Source organism: Capra hircus, chromosome 4 (genome assembly GCF_001704415.2).
Source record: "Capra hircus breed San Clemente chromosome 4, ASM170441v1, whole genome shotgun sequence".
In the NCBI taxonomy this organism is placed as follows: domain Eukaryota; kingdom Metazoa; phylum Chordata; class Mammalia; order Artiodactyla; family Bovidae; genus Capra; species Capra hircus.
Window position 1 is genome coordinate 68,648,844 of NC_030811.1, and position 23,601 is coordinate 68,672,444.

Here is a 23,601-nt window from a genome sequence, read left to right on the forward strand (position 1 = left end):
AAATCATTTTTTGTTAGGTGTGACACAATTATTAAGCCTCAGTTTGATCAGCTAGAGAATAAACGAGAAGATATTACAACAAAGTTAAATCTGTAGTGTTTATGCATTTTTTGTTTGTGTGTTTAATACACTTTTAAAACCACATGCAGTATTATACTTTTAAAAACACATAGCTTTGGCAGTTTGAGACACCAGGAATCTGAATGCAGCTATTCCATGAAAGGTATGGGGAGTGTGTGTGTGTGTGTGTGTGTGTGTGTGTGTGTGTGTGTGTGTGTTTGTGTGCACGTATGCATGTGCAATTAAATCACAATTTCATTTCAAAAACAACCAACCTGCTGTTTTAAATAAAGAGCAGATTGAGAACCTGTACAAATGAAACATCTAATTTTGACCAGTTTACCACCTTTTGTTATTAATATTAATGAAAGCTACATTAAAATGGTTAAAAACAGTAAATATTTTAGAATTTTCTGGAACCAGACTCCCTCATAATGTTTGAATCTCCCCTCCTCCACCTTCCCTAACTCCAGCACTCTAACTGGAAATTTTTAAAAGGTTGGGTTGTATCACGCACAATTCACTGAGGCTTGGGCTGTACAGTTAGAAAGAAAGTAGTGCAGCTGAGTCCATAAATCCCTTTTGGTTCATAGTTGTTAGGAAGATTTCATGCTGCACTAGAGCGTGACATTTAGCATTCTTACTGCAAAGAATAAGACAGATTATTCATCTTTTTCTTATCTGTCTTAAATGCTGCAGGCATAAAACCCAGCTAATGTGTAGAGTTTCACTTTCCTATAAATGTAAGTCAACCTGCTTTTCAAGGTACATGATGTTCAGTGGCTGAGATTCTCTGCAGTTCCACGTATGAAATATTTCAGGAGTGCAAGCCCGTTATTTTGTTTCAAACATGTTATCTGATCTTGTACTTAAAGAGCAATGAAAAATGCTTCAGAAAAGAAAGAGCACTTTCCAATATATTCTGAATTTATTAGGATAAAATTGTCATATCTTGTAGGATTAGAGTTCAGTCCCGTGAGACAGTAAAACAGCTTATTAATTGATCAGAAGACTCAGATAAGTAGCAGCAGTGATATCTTATGAGAGACATGAGATATTTTATCTCTTTTCTGCAGTACACTGCCACCAATATATTTGTGACATTTACTAAAGAGACAGATTTTAATTTTCCAAGGTTGTTGTTGTTTTAATTTTCTCACGTATTATCCTGATGGGTTTTGAAAACATGACCGTTTAAATCATTTTCACCTGTTTAAGGACAATAGCTATTTTTGTGGCTATTTCTACCCTATCCAGATCCAGCCTCTGTGGCTTTATGCCGTACACTCATTTCCTTCTCACAGAGTTTCTCTACCCTCAGGATAACACAGTTTGCCAGCCCATTGTTGGTTCTGTCCCAGGGTGTGTAGTCCAAGATTGTGTCTTTCCTTTTCCCCCGGAAGAGTGAATGTTACCCCATAAGCTAAGGCAGAATAGCTCAGTTGCCTGCCTCTAATTTTCAGCCAGGAGAGCAAAGCTAAGAAAAGCTGGCCTTTCAAATCCTGATGATCTCACAGAGGTTTTATATTAATAGCACGCATGTCTGTTGCCAGCACACCAATTGAACAGTTCTCAGTGTCTTTTCTGAAATCATCACACAATCCCTTTGTCTTATACAGAAAGTGATGATGAAGTAGAGTGACAGACTTCAGTTTTTACATAGAAAGGGGAGATCTAGGCAGTGGGATCGGGCCAACATCAGCCTTAGGCAGCTGTTTTCAGTGGGGAAGACTCCTCATTAAAAGAGGAAATAACAGCTGTGTGACAGCCTCAGGCTGAAGAGAGCCCTGGAGGGTTAGATGTCTTTTTCTCTCCTACTGAATTTCTAACATAATAATAAACAGATTTTTTTTCTAGCAACTCTCATTGGCTAGACATGGACGAGGTAAATTTTCATGAAAGGCACAACTGTATAATGGATTTCATGGGTAAAGTAGCTATATAAAGGCATTAGGCTAAGACTTTTACAGGGGTTTGACAACAAGGGTATGACGTTGGTTTGTGATTATTTACTTGGGAGGGATGGTAACATTTGCAGATTTGAATTTTGCTAAAAGCTCTTCTAAAGTATAGAAGAATCACTTTTACACTTTCACTAACCAGTCTTTAGCAAATACCCTTACTGATTTTTGAGTTGCCTGTATAGCAGTGCTGTTTTCCCACCATTGTACTTTACAGCACAATTTACAATATGTCCCCCCAAAAGAGCATTTCCTTTCTCAATTGTCACAAAGCTGCTGAGGAGAAGCTTATTTTTAACATGGAAATTTGTTTTAATAGTTTTAGCCTAAAAATAGTTGTCTTGTAGACTTCATAAGAGCCTAATGCTCTTATATCACAGGTGCCAAATTTTTATTAATGAATTTGTTTTACTTTTAATACACCAAAGGTAAGCCTGCAATAATAAAAGGAACCTACTATTATTTAATACTGAGCCTGAAGTAAATAAGTCAGTCCTAGAAATGAAATATACAATGATGCCAAAAGAAATAATTAGAAACATTGCTATAATACAGATCATACTTGAGGCCCTCTCCAATTCTGTTTTTATCTATTTCTAACAGAATATGTTGACTATATTAAATGTTACATCATTTTTAGCTTGTTAACTAACCAGCTGGTATATATCAAATAGTGACTATATTTAAAGGAAAAAAATGGTAGTTAGTAATAAATGTGAATTAAGAATAAGTAATTAAGTATTAAATAAAATAAGTTCAGTTATTCATTTATTGATGCCTGGCACATAGCAGATGATTTATAAATAAATAGTGAATGAATGCAATCCCTATCAAGCTACCAGCAATATTTTTCACAGAACTAGAACAAATAATTTCAAGATTTGTATGGAAATACAAAAACCTTGAATAGCCAAAGCAATCTTGAGAAAGAAGAATGGAACTGGAGGAATCAACTTGCCTGACTTCAGGCTCTACTACAAAGCCACAGTCATCAAGACAATATGGTACTGGCACAAAGACAGACATATAGATCAATGGAACAAAATAGAAAGCCCAGAGATAAATCCACACACATATGGACACCTTATCTTTGACAAAGGAGGCAAGAATATACAATGGAGTAAAGACATTCTCTTTAACAAGTGGTACTGGGAAAACTGGTCAACCACTTGTAAAAGAATGAAACTAGATTACTTTCTAACACCACACACAAAAATAAACTCAAAATGGATTAAAGATCTAAATGTAAGACCAGAAACTATAAAACTCCTAGAGGAGAACATAGGCAAAACACTCTCCTACATAAATCACAACAGGATCCTCTATGATCCACCTCCCAGAATACTGGAAATAAAAGCAAAAATAAACAAATGGGATCTAATTAAAATTAAAAGCTTCTGCACAACAAAGGAAAATATAAGCAAGATGAAAAGACAGCCTTCTGAATGGGAGAAAATAATAGCAAATGAAGCAACTGACAAACAACTAATCTCAAAAATATATAAGCAACTTATGCAGCTCAATTCCAGAAAAATAAACAACCCAATCAAAAAATGGGCCAAAGAACTAAATAGACATTTCTCCAAAGAAGATATATGGATGGCTAACAAACACATGAAAAGATGCTCAACATCACTCATTATTAGAGAAATGCAAATCAAAACTGCAATGAGGTACCACTTCACACCAGTCAGAATGTCTGTGATCCAAAAATCTGTAAGCAATAAATGCTGGAGAGGGTGTGGAGAAAAGGGAACCCTCCTACACTGTTGGTGGGAGTGCAAACTAGTACAGCCACTATGGAGAACAGTGTGGAGATTCCTTAAAAAATTGCAAATAGAACTGCCTTATGACCCAGCAATCCCACTGCTGGGCATACACACCGAGGAAACCAGAATTGAAAGAGACACATGTACCCCAATGTTCATCGCAGCACTGTTTATAATAGCCAGGACATGGAAACAACCTAGATGTCCATCAGCAGATGAATGGATAAGAAAGCAGTGGTACATATACACAATGGAGTATTACTCAGCCGTTAAAAAGAATACGTTTGAATCAGTTCTGATGAGATGGATGAAACTGGAGCCGATTATACAGAGTGAAGTAAGCCAGAAAGAAAAATACCAATACAGTATACTAACACATATATATGGAATTTAGAAAGATGGCAATGATGACCCTGTATGCAAGACAGCGAAAAAGACACAGATGTATAGAACGGACTTTTGGACTCAGAGGGAGAGGGAGAGGGTGGGATGATTTGGGAGAATGGCATTGTAACATGTATACTATCATGTAAGAATCGAATCGCCAGTCTGTGTCCGATGCAGGATACAGCATGCTTGGGGCTGGTGCACGGTGATGACCCAGAGAGACGTTATGGGGAGGGAGGTGGGAGGGGAGTTCATGTTTGGGAACGCATGTACACCCGTGGTGGATTCATGTCAATGTATGGCAAAACCAATACAGTATTGTAAAGTAAAATAAAGTAAAAATAAAAATTAAAAAAAAATAAAATAAAATAAAAACCTTAAAAAAAAAAAGTGAATGAATAGGGGTGTCCCTGGTGGTTCAGTGGTAAAGAATCTGGCCTGCAATGCAGGATACCCAGGTTCAATCCCTGGGTTGGGAGGATCCCCTGGAGGAGGGCATGGCAACCCACTCCAGTACTCTTGCCTAGAGAATCCCCATGGACAGAGGAGCCATGCAGGCTGCAATCCATAGGGTCGCACAGAGTCAGACACGACTAAAGTGGTTAAGCAGCAGCAGCAGCAGTGAATGAATGAATGGCATATATGTATTAAATACCATATACGTGACTGATATTCTGATAGCTGTTAAATGCAACTGTGAAAACACTGGGTACAGAAAGAAGTATTTTAACTGTGTGACTTTCTCCTCTGGGTGGGGAATACCATAGCAACAATATGCATGTAGCACATACCCAGCTGGTGCTCAGAACAAGGCATATATCGGTGCTCAGCTTCTAGGACCCAGGAAGGAGTTTTGATCAGAGTTCAACCTAGAGGCCCAGATTATATAAGCATATAAAAGTATGGCTTATATAAAATGTAAAATTTGGGCCCAAAGTGTGTCTACTTCATCCCAAAAAGGCCTTTCATCCCCACCTAGGCTGAATTTGCCCTCTCTCCCATCTCTGAATCTTCTGAAAACAGCTTGTTTCATCAACCTGACAGATAGTTTTAATGTTTGTTCCAGATTCTCTGAGATTTGTGTCCTTTTTTCCTTCAGTGAAAATTCAATTTTTTTTGAGGATACATATTTTGTCTGTTTTCCACACATGTGAAAGATAATAATGTACTCGCTTTTTTTAAGTTCTATATTGTCCTTATAGGTTTTTCCAACTAGTGCCCCCCTTGAAGGAGGGACAACACTGACTGTTTGTGGCTGGGACTTTGGATTCAAGAGGAATAATAAATTTGACTTGAAGAAAACCAGAGTTCTCCTTGGAAATGAGAGCTGCACCTTAACCTTAAGTGAGAGCACAACAAACATGTAAGGACCTAAAAACACTTGGCCAGGGTGTGGTTGGAAAACAGGTTTTAGTTTTGAATGAATACTTGTAAAACTTGCCCCAAAAGTCCATCTCTTGAGTTAAAAAATGTCTTGGTCCACTACTCCCCTTGTGGATTTATTTTGTTTTTAAAACTTTACTCACCAGGATTAAGGAGGGAGAAAGTGACATTACTCAGATGAAGAAAAGAAAAATCTAGCATCTGGGAATTTTTCAACCATTTTTATAACAACTGTTGAGAAATTGTCTGGGTAGATTTGAAAGAGTAGCACTGGTTGGGGTCGGTTCATCTAAAGTCTTCAATAGAGAGACTCTTTCCGACAGTTTTTTCTATAAAAATCAGAGAAGAGCTCAATAGGGACCCTCTTTTCAAAATTCACTTTCTGAATCTCAGAAATGTAGTGAAGCAGCTGTATCATACTTTTGAGACTCATTGTTTTTGATGAGTTTATATTTAGCTGATCTTTATTGACACTGCAATGAAAAATTAAAATGTTAGTCACTCAGTCGTATCCAACTCTTTTCGACCCCATGGTCTGTCCATGGAATTCTGCAAGCAAGAATACCGGAATGGTTTGCCAGGAAAGAGTATATCTCATGTAAGTCATTCCCAAACCTCAGGAAATAGCAATGTTATCCCTGTTTTACAAAGTGGTAACTGAAGTTCAGAAAGATAGATTAGTAGAGGTAATTCAGAGAGTAAGAGCTGAACAGGCCTTCAAACTCAGCTCTCTTGATCCAAAACCTGTGCCTGTTCTACTATATCCTACTTGTAACTTCTAGAAGATCTGAATTCCATAATGAACCTCTGAGCCACCAGGGAAGCCCATAATGAACAGAGAACCCAGAAATTTTTAGTTATGTAGTAACAATAACCAAACATTTGAAGGTTTATAGTTTGACCTATTCTTTCAAAGTGGTTATTTTATACCTAGTAGAATTCCTTCCAGGGTTATGCAAAGATCTAAATCTACTCATCTTATTTTACTGAGGCCAAAGCATCAATTAATGTCATACTTGTTTAGCTTAATGGCAAAAAAATTCATTCAAGAAATCCCCCTTGTAAGTTCTTGCTCATTGCTTATAAATTAGAGCCTATAAAAGTGAGACACAATTCATCCTCATTTTTAAAAGTTTCTTAATAAAGCAAATTGTACTTTTTAGGATTATAATAAGATTATTAATTTAAAAATAATTTTGTGGAAAGCCTATCTTTATTTTATCATTACTGTTATTAAATAAATGTGTATAACCACAAAAATGCATCTTTTGACATACTTTGAAGAAGAGATTTCTGCTTAGTTGTAATCAGCCCATTGTTTCATATGCTGTCAAAATAACATTTATATAAGTATGCCAAACATTATGCCTACAACTGTATAGGAATAGACTGAGATTATTATGAACTTTTCAATTGGTGAGTTCTACATCGATGATGTTTAACATTTCCTGTTTTGTCTGTATGAATAATACAAGACAGTCAATATAAAGTTTAGCATAATAGTACAGAAATAGAGCTATACAATTTTCAGTCTTGATGCTTACTTGGAAACTCTGCTTGCTATTTAGAGTAGTCAGCTCACTATTTGGAGATAATAACTCTTAATATAAAACACCCAAGCCAGAAAATGCCTTTGGACTTATATAAAACTTTGCTTTTTCAGGTTGAAATGCACAGTTGGTCCTGCAATGAATGAACATTTCAATATGTCCATAGTTATTTCAAACAGTCGTGGGTCAGTACAGTATAGTATGTTTTCCTATGTGGTAAGTCTAGGCATTCATTTTCTCATGAACTAGGATATTTAATTATTACTTAATCTACTTAGAGTTATAAAATTAACAGGTTATTTTATTTTGTTTTTATCTCTCATTCAGGATCCTGTAATAACAAGTATTTCTCCAAATTATGGTCCAAAAACTGGTGGCACTTTACTTACATTAACTGGAAAGCACCTAAACAGTGGAAATTCAAGACACATTTCAATCGGTGGAAAAACATGTACTTTAAAAAGGTGTTGTAGTTTATCTTTTGTTTCATCAGTCAAGTTGGATTAATATTTGTACCTAACAAATCAAGAAAATATTGTTCTTTTGTGGCAAAAAGTCAAGAGGTTTATTATTTACTGTCCTTACCTTAAAAGACTTCTTCCTTCCCGAATCCCTCTACTTTTTGCTGTTTTTTCTACCCTTCCCTTATGGTTTATTAATTCCACCTTCTTTATTGTTATACTGAGTATCCCACCTATGCTATAAGCTGTGAGGTTCTGTTAATTGACAATAAACATTTCCATCAAGATTTACAATTAGATCAGATCACTTTGGGGTGGTGAGAGCCATGAGGGAGACTAGATTAGAAAGTTATGTTTCTGCTTCTTAAGAGATCGGAAAGCTTAAATCAAGTACCAAAACTTTAAAAACTGCTTAAAATCCCAAATATTTTTAAGTCAGGTAGCTTGCCTACAACAGAGCTAAGTCTGGGATCTAGTCAAATACAAACACCCTACATTAAAAAGAGCTTTTTTTCCCCTAGGAATTCCCATTTAGGTGCTATTGACTGATATCCTTTTTGGCTTATGGATATAATTCTAACATATGTGTGTCTTTAATAACGAAGATCCATTTTCTTAATTTTTTGTTCAGTGTTTCATATAGTATTCTCGAATGTTATACCCCAGCCCAAAGTGCTCCAACTGAGTTTTCTGTTAAATTGAAAATTGACTTAGCCAACCGAGAGGTGAACAGCTTCATTTACCGGGAAGACCCCATTGTCTATGAAATACATCCCACCAAATCTTTTATTAGGTAAGTAAAAGTTTCTGATGGGTATAAGAAAGTAATAAACTTGAGAATGATTGGCTGCCAAATAGTCAAAAGGAAGATAGTTTTATCTCTGGATTTGATACTATTGCATTTCTTTTGAAGAGTACGTTTCCAATTCAGGAGTGAAAACTACAGTCAGGTTCTGAGTACAGTTTGACTTTATCAGTGCTAGTTCATGCCATTTTATCCTAGTCTAAATTTACTGAACATCATAGTATTTAAGCTGAACATCATAGTATTTAAGCACTTATATTGTGTACATTTTAACTCTTTACTAACCTTAGTGCCTGAGTGGAATCACCTTTTTCTGTCACTTTTACAGTGTATTTTTCCTTACCTAATTTACACACAACTTTTCCCTATACCAGTGTGTTAATCACTCCGTCGTGTCCAACTGTTTGTGATCCTGTGGACTATAGCTTGCCAGGGTTCCTCTGTCCATGGAATTTTCCAAGCAAGAATACTGGATTGGGTTGCCATTCCCTTCTCTATGAGATATTCCTGACCCAGGGATCAAATCCAGGTCTCCCACATTGCAGGCAGATTCTTTACTGTCTGAGCCAATACCAGACTCCCTCTAAATCATTATCTCATTGGACCCGTTTCAGTCTGCCTTATTTCTGTTATTTCAATCAGCCTAGCGACACTAGTTAAATTCATTTTTCTTTGTATTTTTTTCAGGCAGGAAAAAATATTTCTTTTGTGTGTTTGGTGAATAAAAAGAGAAATTCATTCCTTCAGCTTGTGAAATAATGAATTTTTAAAATATTTTCGGGTGAAATTAGTTATTTCCAAAGAAAATTTACCACTGAACTTTCATTTGACTTCAGTTGTGGCTGTAACTTATAGTTACTACATGTGATTTAATTTCATTTCTCTCTTAAAATACTTGATAGAGAAAGAACCTCTCATTGCTATTTTTCTATTTTATTTTGCCAGTGGTGGGAGTACAATAACAGGTGTTGGAAAAAACCTGAATTCAGTTAGTATCATAAGGATGGTAATAAATGTGCATGAAGCTGGAAAGAACTTTACAGTGGTAAGTCCTCTACGTGATAGTTGTGCTTAGAACTCTGCATCTCTGCCTCTACTGCCTGCTTTCAGGGTACCAGAGACATTTCAGTTTTGCCTTTAATGTCTGCTAGTTATCTTACCTGCAGTGTAGTCAATAGGATTTTTTTAATTCAATGACTAAAAATATCTACTCTCAGGCTAACATAAAACACACTCACACATAATGTTTAGACACAAATAATGATTATCAATTTGAGGCAGTGTTTTTTAAAAAGTCAGTACAAATGCAAACTACATCATCCCTGTCTTAGTCTGTTCAGGGTTCTAAACAAAAATACCATAGACTGAGTGGCTTACATAGCAAACATTTATTTTTTCTCATAGTTCTCAAGGTTGCGAAGTCCAAGACCAGGGTGCCAGCAGATCTGGCTTTCTGGGGAGGGCCTGCTTCCTGGTTTGCAGCTGATTATGTTCTCATTGTATCCTCACATGGAAGGGAAAGAAAGAGGAAGCAAGCTCTCTGGTGTCTCCTCTTATGAGGGCACTAATTCCATCATGAGAACTTCACTCTCATGACCTACTTACCTCCCAAAGGCCCCATCTCCAAATCCCATCATGTGAGGGATTAGGGTTCCAAATATGAATTTGAGGAGGATGCAAACATTCAAACCATAGCATTTCCCTATCCTCCTTTTTATAATGCCGCCTAGAACATCAACCTTTTTGGTCTAATAAAACCCCTGGGTAAAGCCTTTACTCTTGCCAAAGCATCCATGTCTTCCTAAGTGGTACGGTGTTTTCTTTCATATCCCTTCTTAACCATGCCTCTTGTCCTTTTGTTAGCATATTATCAAATAATGAAAAAGAGCATTAAAATACTTATGTCCTAGAATGGGTATGATGTGTAACACTTCTTCACCTTTTTTCTTCAATTTGCAAGGTCCATCAGAATTTAACTGAATTCCTCCTTAAATTGACCTATTTTGTGCTCTGACAGTTTTGGGTCACATTGAAGTGGCAGTTTTATTTCAGACGTCAGGAAGTTTGGAGTTATTTATGAAGATTATATGTTTTGTTGTTTTTCTCTGATATAAAATATCCATAATCTAGTCAGACTACACACAACTTAGAATGAAAGTTCTAAGTGCCCCCTCTCAGGCAGGGTCTTGATTGGGGAGGTAATAGATTGAATTACAGCACTTCCTTTTAGATTCTCATCCAATATTTCTTGAAGGCTAAGGCCACAGTGTGCTTTAATTACAAAAACCAATTTCGGGCTAAAAATGTCAAGCCAAATCACCAAACAATAAGGTCATCTCAAATAAGATTTTTCTTGACCTTCTCAATCAGCCACATTGCATCACCTCTAAAGAGTATTATTAGATTTTTAAAATATTCCTGAGAGATTATACTCTAGGGAGTCCCCATATGAAGTAGAGAGCTTTGAAACCAATCCCTGCACATGGCCACAAACAAAGTTAGAATACCACCACTATTAATTTAAAGGACATCAGTTCTCCACAACCAGGCATAGCAATTTTTCATTAACCAATAAAAATAACAATAACCCCCTTTGGTGTTGGCATGCAACTTTTTAAAGTAGAAGTCTGAGAAATTATTAGTTTATCTAATTCACACTGAGGTTACATTATTAAAATCATGACAGATTTCTTCCCTCTGCCTCACCAACATTATGATGACACGTGACATCATTCATTCATTTGTAATATGTAGTTTTTAAAAACCTCCTAGGTGTGACAAAGAAGATTGGAACAACAGTAGATTAGAATCTGGTCTGTTTGCATATCTGGAAATGTAAACTTTGTTATTTTAGCCACAAAGATATTAAATAGAACAATGGATTCAATTTGGACAGGAATGAAAAATTCAGTGGGTCTATTTGACTATTGTTTGCAAAAAATCTCATAAAGAGACCCGTGTTCTTTCCATATTCCCTGCTTCTTGTAGAATCTGAAGCTGACCATGATGATTTGAAGCCATTCATTATTTAACAGATGAAAACTCTTGTTCAGGTCTGATTTAGATTTACTGATCCAGCCAGAGTAAATTTCCAGTCTAACAAATTCAAATCTTTTAAAATAAAAATATTGATCATCTTCTTAACAAAATGCATATTAATTTGTTAACATACATTATGCCCCAGAAGCCAGAAGTTTGTTAATTTTCAAATTTCTTGTTACATAGAAAATTATTGTAATAGCAGTAAAGTTGTTCATTTCCTTTTTTCAAGATCATAGGATAGCTTTTAGCATTGTCATATGGATTTGATACAAAACTAAGTAATATTTTATACCTATTATGTCTGTATATAATTTTTCTTTATCTGCATATAGCACACATTTTTCAATACAGAACAATTTTTAAATCATTTTTAAAAGAAAATATCAAATATCCAATTTTGTTTGTGCTTTTTCTGTATATCCTGAGTATTATTCTATTGTGGACATAAGTAATTGTTTTATCTCCAACTCTACTTGTCAAAGAAAAGGAAATCTAAGGGACGTTGTTGCTTGTTTGTCTTTTTCTTGGGGGGAAAAATGCAACCATTTAACCTTAAATGCACTACTTTGTGTTGCTGGTTTCATCTAATCACAATCAAGAGGAAACCACATTTTCCAAACTTCTATAAATCAGAATTATAAAGGGGAAAATTTTTAATGAAAGATGAAAGGACATGAAATAATGATAGAGGAACCTTTGTAAAATAGAGAGGATAGGAAAAGTTTGACCAATGTAGAATACAGAGTGAACAAGAAACCACACAGCATGGGAGTCATGTGAATTTTAGAGCCAGTGGTCTAGGATTTATGTTCTTTACTTTGCTACTCAGAGCTTTGTGACCTGGTCTGATGATATCAGCTCAAAAAGCTCTAGCACCTGCCTCATAGCCTTGTGAAATATTTTGCACAGAACCTGGCACTCAGTAATTGATAGCTTAAAACATACTAATAAGATGATCTTACTACATAATTAATTATAGTATGAACCATATGGTGCTTGGCAGTTGACAAAGCACTTTGCCTTGTAGTATTCCACACTGTGAATAACATTTTAATGTTGATTTCTAAATGAGGTGAGTTTCCAAGTGAGGGCTTTGCCCTAGTTCTTAAAGCTTGATTTAAAGCTAAGATGTGAACAGGACTTAAATTGCACAAAGTTCAGCTTCCCACTCTGCAATAGCTGTTTCATAAGCAGCCACCCTCCTGGTGACTGTCCTATCTTCTTAAGTAAGATAAAGTGACAGAGGAAAGAGACAGCTTCAGATAGAATAGCTTACATCTTCCCAGCAAGTGAAGCTTTGTAGCTCCTTTAAGGCTGGATTGTTTAGGTAATCTTACATCCGTCAAGCTTCCAGAAATGTGTTCTTCAACATCAGTGAGTTAAATGGAGATTTTTTTTCCTATAATGTATATTTTCAATTGATTGTCTGAAACAGTGAAATGTGAAAGTTGCTATTGATGATGTCAAGCTGTGTTCTGTTTATGGTGAATAATTGATGTCTCACTGTAGGCATGTCAACATCGCTCTAATTCAGAGATAATCTGCTGTACAACTCCTTCACTACAACAGCTGAACCTACAACTCCCCCTGAAAACCAAAGCCTTTTTCATGTTAGATGGGATCCATTCCAAATACTTTGATCTCATTTATGTACATAATCCTGTGTTTAAGCCTTTTGAAAAGCCAGTGATGATCTCAATAGGCAATGAAAATGTACTGGAAATTAAGGTAAGAAATGCTTAAAATGCTCTCTTAAATCATCAGCTTGCACTTAATTGACTTCATAGCTATATGAATAAAATTGTTGTGCTTGGTCATTATCTTATATTACATTAGCAAATATCTAAGTTCTGAAAAGCAAATCTTTTGACATAGGACTAAAAGGTATGCATAATCATGGACTGCTTTTTAATGAAGCATTTAAAAATTCTTTCTTAATGTATATAATAAAGAGTAGTAAATGTAGGACACAAATCCTTTAAGTAAGTTGCCTTTGATTTATTCTTCTGCCGATGTTACTTACATATTTCCCTGGACACCTAAATGTGCTCATTACAAGATAAAAGGTAAAAGTCATAAAAGTAAAGACATCAACTGTAATTCTGTACTTCTTTCTGATACTTGGAATTTTGTATCTGGGTGTGGTCATCTCTAAGCTGATTTATAAATGGAGCTGAATTTCCTCTACCTCAGGAATATATTAGCCTCTAAATATAATTTAATTGGACAATAACAAATCACCTTTTCTAAACCAGCCTGTTGCAAATAAAGAATACCAAACCCCCAGAGAGGTTACATGGTTTGACAAGTCATCAGATTGAGGCAGAACAAAGACTAGAATACAACTCTTTTATGTTGCTTCAGTCATTTTTACCTCAAATAGTAATAAAAGAGGCAATATGATCAAAACTTTAATTATCTATAGTCTCAGTCTCTAGAAACAGCAAAATATTTATATTTCAACATGATGTTTTTAGACATGCAGTATTTTTGCCCAAGAGATAGCCTGAATGCAAATATGAGCAAACACAAAGTAATAGGGTAGTCCTTGTTTAGATGTAATATAAATTCCCATAGATCATCTCCATGTAAGTAAGAGTATGTTTTTACTAAAATTATTCTGCTTTTTCAACAAGACTTTGTCTACAGCCAAACCCATGTACACATTCACACTCATACAAGTTTACTAACCTCCCAATTGTGTTTTGCACAATAATTAAGCAAGCCCAGCATGAAATTAAATGGAAGCCTGCTTCAGTGAACAGCATGTTTACCATAGCAAAGTTCTTTCATCTGCTTCTTTAATTAGTTTTAGAAAGGGAGAAAGAGCCTTTATCACTTTTTTTTTCAATAAAATTAATCTAGTGTGACCTTTTGCTTTCAACAATTACTGTGTTTGCCATTTCAAAGATTCCATTTGGTTTTTCTTGATGAAAACAAAGGTTTATTTGCAAATACTTCTACACCCAGATAAATTCTATTTTTCTGTTCCTTTATCTATCATGGAAGGATTAGAGAATAATGATTCTTTATCTACCCTTTGTAATAGTCTTACAAGGAGGAGAAAACTTTTTCTATAAATTACATACCCATTATTCAGTGTCCTACAAAATTGTTGGACCAGGAAAAATATAATTTGACATCATCCTCAGCCTTTAATGCTATTCTCAACCTGGCCCAAGAGGTCTCTGGAAATAGACACAAGAGACTTTCTTTTCTTGTCCATATACAGAATGACTCTCTTCTCTAACAAAGGTCTAGCACCTGTCATGTCACAGAGTGGCAATCTGGAGAAAATAGGAACAGTTTAGGGGGACTATTTGGGGAGTGTCATGATTTAGTCATCTCCCATATTCCATATTATGTGTATGTAGAGAAGATCTAAGCTATGCGAGAATCTTTGTGTCACAGCAGTTTAACCCTTTATCAGTTTCTAAAGTTGACCATATTAAAACCTCTGCCTCTCTGAAATAAGGAGCATAAAGCAAGAGAAGAGAAAAGGTCTCTTCTGGACAAACAGTAAACTGTTTTTAGCAAAAGAAAGGGTGCTATTTTATTTCATGTTGTGCATGTTCAGTTACCATTGAAAACATGAATTTGTGTCCCATCAGTGAAAGCACTATGGAGAGAATTGTGTTTAGAGTGAGATTTGCTTCTTTTTGCCAGGAAGAGTTTTGTGCTGCTTAAGCAGCCATGCATATAAGAATTATTTGGCTAAAGAGAGATTGTGATAGTTTCCAGCCCTAGTTGTGAGAATTGCCTTAGTCAGGAGTTGGCCCAGTGATTACACCATGGCCAAGAGGGTCAGTCAGGTTTGGGTCAAGAGAACATAATAGAGACTAAATATCAGTCTTCCTCAGCATGAATCAGAAACCCCATAATGTGGGTGGTAGTTTGTATCTAAGGCTTAGGCACCAGTGTGGACAGTGGTCATCAGAAGTAAACATCTCTTTGGGAGTACACATGAAGGCACAGTGTTCATGTCAGCAACAGCTCACGTTTTTGTGAAATTTTAGTTAACACAGTACTTTGACAAATACTGTTTCATTTGAGATTCATGTGGACATATAAGGTTGGGAGGTCAGTGATGATTATCTCCCTTTGCTGCTGCTGCTGCTAAGTCACTTCAGGAGTGTCCTCCTTTATAGATAAGTAAACAGAGGTTTAGAAAGATTGGATAATTTGTCATGGGTCACGTAGGGAGCAAACAGTATAACTTGGGCTCACAATCAAGTTTCTTGATTCCATATTTGGTCTTCTTTCTATGGCACCCCACTCCAGTACTCTTGCCTGGAAAATCCCATGAACAGAGGAGGCTGGTAGGCTGCGGTCCATAGGGTCACTAAGAGTCAGACACGACTGAGCGACTTCCCTTTCACGGTTCACTTTTATGCATTGGAGAAGGAAATGGCAACCAGCTCCAGTGTTCTTGCCTGGAGAATCCCAGGGACGGGGGAGCCTGGTGGGCTGCTGTGGGGTCGCACAGAGTCAGACACGACTAAAGTGACTTAGCAGCAGCAGCTACTACATTACAAAGCTTTGCATATTAACTTTCATTTAATGTATACCAAAATATCTTTCATAATAGGGAAATTTTCTATCATGTGGTGTGTAGATGTCCATGCAATTCTTTAAGTAAACTAGCTCTAAACTCTTTACAAATACCTGAAAGTCAATTCTGATGAAAAGAAACCCTATATTTCCTAATTACCCTATTATATGACTTTATTCATATTTTGTGGAAACTAGAGAAGCACAGTATTTAATGCTGGACTAGAACTGCCTGACACTGCCCTGGGGCTTTATCATATTCTAGAGCATATTGATATACAGGGTAATAGAGATGCTTCAGAAATTCAGTTTGGAGAAGTTGGTTAAAACATGAGAAGGAGCAGGAAGATGAACTAAGTCAAGGAACAGGAACTTGGGCTATGATACTAGGAAGGAGCCTAAGAACAAAGCTCAGATAGAGTGCACTCAGATGGAGGTCTGTGTCAGTGTCTTGGCATTAGAAGGATTTAGAAGGGAGAGTCGTTCTAAGCTAACTCAGTCTACTTCCTGCCCAGAGCCACCAGAATTTGTCTTCCTCCCACTTCTGGCTGATATACCTGGAATTACAGGCCTAAACCCATTCACAACCACTGTGAGGCCAGTTCTGTCTACAACAGGGTAGAAATGAAGGGCTCTTTTCTTAGAAGTCATTTAGCCCAGTGTCAAGACCTGTTCTTATTGATGGGACTCATAAGTTGACACTTAACCCTTGAACAATATAGGTTGAACTGCACAGGTCCAACTTACATGCAGGTTTTTTTTTTTCAATAAATACATACTACAGTCCTATGTGATCCAGCATTGAGAGAATCCATGGTTTCAGAACCTCAGATACAGAGGGCTGACTGTGAAATTATATATGGATTTTCAAATACACAGGGATCAGCACCCCTAACCCCCATGTTATTCAGGGGTCAACTGTTTTTCTTTGTGCTATACGCTGTAATATGCATTCTGGGGTAGGGGAAGCCATATTCCAGGGCTTATAGATAGCACCTGTGGTATCCTACTGACCCAAGTAGCCAGTGAAGAAGCCAGTTTAATTTTGGTTCCCCCAGTTTTTCTCAAATGACCTGGGAACTTCTCTCCCCAAATGCCTGTTAATGTTCTGTGCACTTAGTTTTGAAGTTTCCCATCAAGGTTTTTTGCCCTAGTTCCCAAGCTGAGGAGGCTCATATTCTCTCGGTAAAGTGTAAATGTCCCTCTACCACCACCTCACTGATTTTTCTGCTGCCAGCCTCCCTGAACCATGGCCAAGTCCTATTGCCATCCTCCTACATGGCCTTAGCTGACTTGCCCAGACTCAACATTGTGGCCACCTGGACACATGAAAACTTGTAAGATCCCTTGTGTAATGATATTCTTTTTCAAGTCCTGCTTCTAGTCCTGTCTGCTTTGTTCTTTAACTAGCTCAGACATGGGTTCCCAGGCCTGAGTTAGGTAGAAACATGTCATACGTGGCCAGAGCAATATGACACATTGGGAGTAATAGTTTTTTCACTTTAAAAATGTATTCATTTTAACATTGCAGTGAGAAAAAGCAACTCTTACTCATCATTATATTCTCAGTAACTAGCGTTTTGTCATACACTAGTAGATGGTAAGTAGTGCATGCGTGCAAAGTCACCTCAGTTGTGTCTGACTCTTTGTGACCTTATGGACTGTAGCCCACCAGGCTCCTCTGTCCATGGGATTCTCCAGGCAAGAATACTGGAATGGGTTGCCATTTCCTTCTCCAGGGGATCTTCCTGACCCAGGGATCAAACCCGCATCTCCTGCAGCCCCTGCAGCGCAGGCGGATTCTTTACCACAGGGCCACCGGGGAAGCCTAATTTTGTATCAGATGGAAGTGATTTGCTTCAAGACCAAGTCTCTTCTTGAACCTTAGTTCTCAATGTGTAAAGCAGTGATGACAATAATCCCTACCTCAGGAAAGTGTCTTTACAGGATAAAATGAGATAATTACAACTCTAGATTGCTCTATGTATGTAAGGGATTGAAGACCAGAAATCTTCTTTTATATTGCTTTATTTAAAAACCTATTGGACTTCCCTGGTGTTCCAGTGGCTAAGACTTTACATTCCCAATGCAGAAGACCTAGGTTCAATCCCTGATCAGGGAACTAGATCCCATGTGCTACAGAGTTTGAATGCCACAACTAAAGATGTTGCATGCCAGAACTAAGACTGGAACAGCCAAATAAATAAATAAAAACAAAAAAACCTTATATATAATGACTGAAAGATCAACTAATCCAACTTTGTTTTACTATTTATATTATACTGTTTAATAATAGTTAATATTAAATAATAAAAAGTAAATAAAATTTCTAAACATACACATTTTTTTCCACAGCTTGATAAAGCTATGGTGTTTTTTTTTTAATGACAAAAACTAGCCTATACCTTCTTATTTTTCTCCTGATTCAATCCTCTCTGTTATATAGTGGTGGACTTCCAGTATCACATTTTTTATATCTTGGATTGTAGACTTTTAAAATAATCACTGTACATACAAAGCTGATATTAATTTCTAACATAAGTCACTAATCATTGTGCATTTCTTAGTAGGCACAAATGAGAAAGAGTTTCGTTGTTCAGCTTTGTCATCTGTTTTTGTTTTGGAGATGATTTTATGCAACATCCTAGGCAAGCCTGTGCCTAAAAGGAGTACTGGAAATGTAGATACAGTATGTTCATCCCTTCCCCCAGCCTTCATCATTATCTAAGCTGGCAAGACACGTTTTAGTCATTCCCTCATAAATCAAGCCCTCCAGCTCTTTAATCTCTTTCTTTTGTCATTTCCTGAATTCCCTCCAATATGAGGTCCAGGGCTATCCTCCTCAGTCCTAACCAACAAGTTGTCATTTGAAGCCTCAAGGTGACCTGTTAGATTTATGTGCTTCTGCATGGACTTGCCCTGTGTGGCTGATCTGGTTCAATGGAGTACACACACTGCCTCTAGAAGTATCATAAGGATAGAGTTTGTCTATATCCATTTTTTTTAACTCCAAATTCATGTTAGAAAGAAGAATATCTTACCTAAGATATCTTAGGATATCTTACCTAGCACTCTATCGAGATCTATATGAGACAATGTAAGACTAGTTTGTCAAACATTAAAGATCATGTAAAATAAAGTGGAAAACAAGGTAGCAGTACTGTAGTTGTTACTGGCTGCTCTTTGTTCCTCAGAAAAATACAATTGTGTTTTGATATCTTTCTCCTCTGACTAATGGCTTTTTAATAAATACTGTAACCATACTCATTAAGTCTTCATATGAGAAACTGGACCTCTGTTTTCATTTCTTTCCCGAGGGTAATTATTGGTTTCTTAAACAAAACAGTGGTATTTTAAATGCCTAATGGTGACTTCATTTAACTAAATATGTCAAATTGAATAATGTTTTTAAAGTCCTCATGTAGCTATATAATTGTTCAAAATAATATAATCATGCTCTCATCATAATGAGGGTCTTATAGCATCTTACAAGAATGTCTTTAAAAATGGATTCATTTTTGTATAGGATTCAACTGTGCAAGAAGGATGAAAAGAATCTGTCCAACTCAAACACCAAAGAAAAACATTGACTTTTAGATCCATACATCAAAATCTCTGGAGATGGGACCTGGGCATCAGTATTTTATATAAAGCCCTCAATGTGATTCTAAAAGTAAAGCCAGAGCTAAGTGTCTCTGCATTAGGCAGCTCAAACTAAATCTCTAAATTATTTCCCTTTTGCCAACCATCAGTACTCCCTGAAAACATTAATAAGTTGATTATGAAAAAGACATCATTTGACGTAAGGGTGTGAGTCAAGAATCTCTCCTTTTCTCTAAAATCCAATTTGATGGAAAAGCTAGATCCTATGATTCCTGACTAATTAGTACCCTAAAATGGTCACTCTCTGTTTCAGCCATCCAAATCCCCATGAAAATGAGTGTCAGATGATCATGTGCCTTGATAAACAACATGGCCTGTGTTTTCAGTATATTTATATTCCTTCATAATTGTTTGCATTCCTTCAAAATTGTGAAGTGTTAACAAGCTCCTTTTTTTTTTTTTTCCTTCCAGGGAAATGATATTGACCCTGAAGCAGTTAAAGGGGAGGTGTTAAAAGTTGGAAATAAGAGCTGTGAAAATATACAGTCACATTCTGAAGCTGTATTATGTACGGTCCCCAATGACCTGCTGAAATTGAACAGCGAACTAAATATAGAGGTGGGATTCCTGCTTTCCTCTCATGATGTAAATAAAGATGCCAGTGTAATTATGTCACTTGCAGGCTTAAAATAAATCATTAAAGCTCATTTGTGTGTAGGCTTTAGCTCATCAGTTCAGCTTGATTCTTGGTTGTTATTTTAGAAATAGTGATGTTTTTGTTGCACTGTCTCCTTTCCAAGCTTCAAAGGGTAGGTCTCAAAAGTCCTTGCTGGCTACACTCTTCTCCATCATGCCACAGTCTTGCTGAAATTTGCTGTAATCCTCAAGAGGGATAAGGACACATTCAATGGTGTCTTTTCCCACCTCTCACCACCCTAGGAGGCCAGAGTCAACACAGTACTGCCAGCCACAGTGATCTCAAATGCATAGTCCCATAAATAAAAGAATGTGTATGCACTGGATGAAGTGAAATAAGAAACTATTTTATAGTAACCTTTTTCATATAAACAGCTATCTTCATTCCTTTAAAAGGCTGAGTAATATTCCACTGTGTAGATATACCATGTTTTGTTTATCCAAATATATGTGATTTTTAAAGGGTTCCTGAAGTTTTCAACCAGTTATGAAATGGGAACATATGAAAAATTTAAAAATTAAAAGCTAAATCATGAGATCAGAGTTTGGAGTTCAAAGGGACCATAAATCCAAAAAAATCATACCATGTTAGAGCTGGAAGGAGCATCAAAAACTTCTTCTGTGTATCAAAACAAAGCAAATAAAAATATTCTGAGATTTTATTATCCATAATAATAACATAATTATTCACTTCTTATGGGGAGTCTCCTGTGCCCTCTACCCTATCCTCTAGGACAGAATTAACGTTCTATTGTCTCTGCTTCTTACAATATGTTCATGCTTCTACAGTACATATCATCATGAACTATAACCATTTATTATTTTTTTAATCATTTACTTTTGTGTTTGTGTCCCTTTCACACTTTAGTTCCTCATGGTCAGAGACTGATTTTTATCTTTTTATTCCTAGTACTTAGTTATAAGCACAAACAGCTAGTCATCATGTAAGTATTTCAGTGATTAGTAGCCCCTAATTATTTGAACACTGAACAAGAATTGAAGAATGTCTTAATACTCTGGAGGCATCCACTTCTAGAACAGTAATAACCAGGTATTATTTCGAGCCTAGAGAGATTATGATTCAACTGTGTAGTGTATTTTGAACATATCATGGTTAATTTCTGACTTTTATTTGTCATTTGTAGTGGAAGCAAGCAATTTCTTCAACTGTTCTTGGAAAAGTGATAGTTCAACCAGATCAGAATTTCACAGGATTGATTGTTGGTGTTGTCTCAGTATCAATAATACTCTTACTGTTACTCGGGCTTTTCCTGTGGCTGAAAAAAAGGAAGCAAATTAAAGGTGCATAATTTTCCTTATTGTCTGTTTTAAAGGTGTTGCCTTAACAATACAATCATTACAGTTTAAAATTGTCATAGATTCATGTGTGTGGTCTTATGCAATCCATAAAAGCCATGAGTTCTGGTCACCAGGTCAAAGTCTACTGGGACCCATGATAGCCAAATCTTTAACGAGGTCTTTCTCTCTCTTTTAAGATCTGGGCAGTGAATTAGTTCGCTATGATGCAAGAGTACACACTCCACATTTGGATAGGCTTGTCAGTGCCCGAAGTGTAAGCCCAACTACAGAAATGGTTTCCAATGAATCTGTAGACTACCGAGCTACTTTTCCAGAAGGTATACTTCAGTTTATTTTTCTGAAAAATACCTATACATACACCTCAGTGGGTTGTGGCAGTGTTGTTTATTTTTGGTTTTGCCTTTATATTTTTATAAAAATATAAAAGAAGTAATCACCTCTTCTTTGGCCAAAGAAGTATTTAATTTGACACAAAGTTACATGACTCTTATTTTTAAATGAACTCATATATGAGATTTTTTTAGTCTTTAACCTCTATTCTCACAAAAAAGTTCATTTTAAAAATCATTTGAGCAAAGGTAAGCTGTTTATCATCTGAGTGCAATGCTAAGAAACTGTGAAGCTCTCTTTAACAGCCCAGGAAGAGTTAAGACACAAGACATATATATTGAAACAGAAGTTGGTACTGCTATATTTTTTTTTTACCTGCTGATCCTCAAACATTTAAATTATACCTTTAGCACTCCTTTGAAGGAGTCTCAATGAACTGTTAGCACCCAGTCTTTTATCCACAGCATCCCAGGACTTCGATATATTTTGAGTCTTAACCAGTGTGTGCTTAGTTGCTCAGTCATGTCTGACCCTTTGTGACCCTATGAACTATAGCCCACCAGACTCCTCTGTCCATGGGATTTCTCAGGCAAGAATATTGGAGTGGGTTGCCATTTCCTTCTCCAGGGATCTTCCCAGGGATCAAACCCAGGTCTCCTGCTTTACCATCTGAGCCACCAGGAACCTTCAGTTATGCTGTTTAAAAAGGAGAGTTAACGTTGGCCTAATAATCAGATTAACCACAGTATTTCACATTGTTTTATTTAAACTCTCCTGGTAAAAGCAGAATGTCTGTATTGTATCTGCTCCATTATCTTTAGAAGTTACAGGACATGAGTCAAGTACAAGCATTTTCCTGGTTGAATATTTACCACTGGACAAATAAAATGAGTCACAGATCGTTGAGGATACTGCAGAAGTTAGAAGTTGCTCATCAAAACAAGTACAAGAGCGATGAAGCACTTAACATTTTAATTTTTTCAACACATTGCCTCTTACTTTTTCAAGTTTATGTTAGTTCTACAGACGCCATTAATGTTGTCTTTTCCCACATGACTCCATTCACCTTTAAGAATCCAGGCCCTTAACGACATGGGAAAATCAAATCCAGTTTATAGTTTTGAAATGTAGAACTATTTATTATTTTTTATTCACATTTAATGGCTCTAGTTTGAGATCTTTAAAATTAACAAGTGACTTTTTTGAAGAAGTATAGTTAATTTTCCTTCAGCCTCATTGCTCACCAGACCTCTGTCATCATTGCTAAGGAACTTGAGTTTCATCCTCATTCCTACAGTGAACCTACTCCTTGGAGACATGGAAAAGTAAAATAGGCAAAAGAAGGTTGCCCAGAGAAGAATGAAGAAATGCACAGCCAGTATCTAATAAAGAGGCACTTAGAGAGCTTCTCTCTGTGTGTGTGTGGTGGGGACAGCCTCTTTATGAGTTTTCTGCAGACTTAGAATACACAGTGTGTCAAATCAGAATCACACTGGTGGTTTGTGCACATGTTTGAACTTAACAGAAAGATCAGTACAATTTCTGTGCCAGAGAACTTTTTCTTGTGCCTCATCAAGGATTTCCCTCCATCTCTGCACCTCTGAGAATATAACCCTAATCTTTAGGTGCAAAAGTTTGAGAAGTGAAGGCAGAGGAACTGAGTTTATAGTTTCCATAATCTGA

The 23,601-nt window shown here is 36.5% G+C and overlaps 1 protein-coding gene across 4 annotated transcripts in view; it reads left to right on the forward strand.

Annotated features, from left to right (window-relative positions):
* The window catches only part of MET (MET proto-oncogene, receptor tyrosine kinase), a 114,497-nt gene that overhangs the window by 72,271 nt on the left and 18,625 nt on the right, over positions 1 to 23,601 (forward strand). For 3 of the 4 annotated variants that reach the window (XM_013963310.2, XM_018047186.1, XM_013963311.2), the window contains exons 6-14: positions 5,380 to 5,540; positions 7,224 to 7,326; positions 7,438 to 7,574; positions 8,203 to 8,364; positions 9,322 to 9,421; positions 12,928 to 13,146; positions 20,044 to 20,190; positions 21,414 to 21,570; positions 21,765 to 21,905. In XM_013963310.2, the coding sequence (XP_013818764.1) occupies positions 5,380 to 5,540; positions 7,224 to 7,326; positions 7,438 to 7,574; positions 8,203 to 8,364; positions 9,322 to 9,421; positions 12,928 to 13,146; positions 20,044 to 20,190; positions 21,414 to 21,570; positions 21,765 to 21,905 (1,327 nt within the window). The remainder of the gene's footprint in view (positions 1 to 5,379; positions 5,541 to 7,223; positions 7,327 to 7,437; positions 7,575 to 8,202; positions 8,365 to 9,321; positions 9,422 to 12,927; positions 13,147 to 20,043; positions 20,191 to 21,413; positions 21,571 to 21,764; positions 21,906 to 23,601) is intronic. The other variant, XM_005679158.3, reaches the window with a different exon arrangement.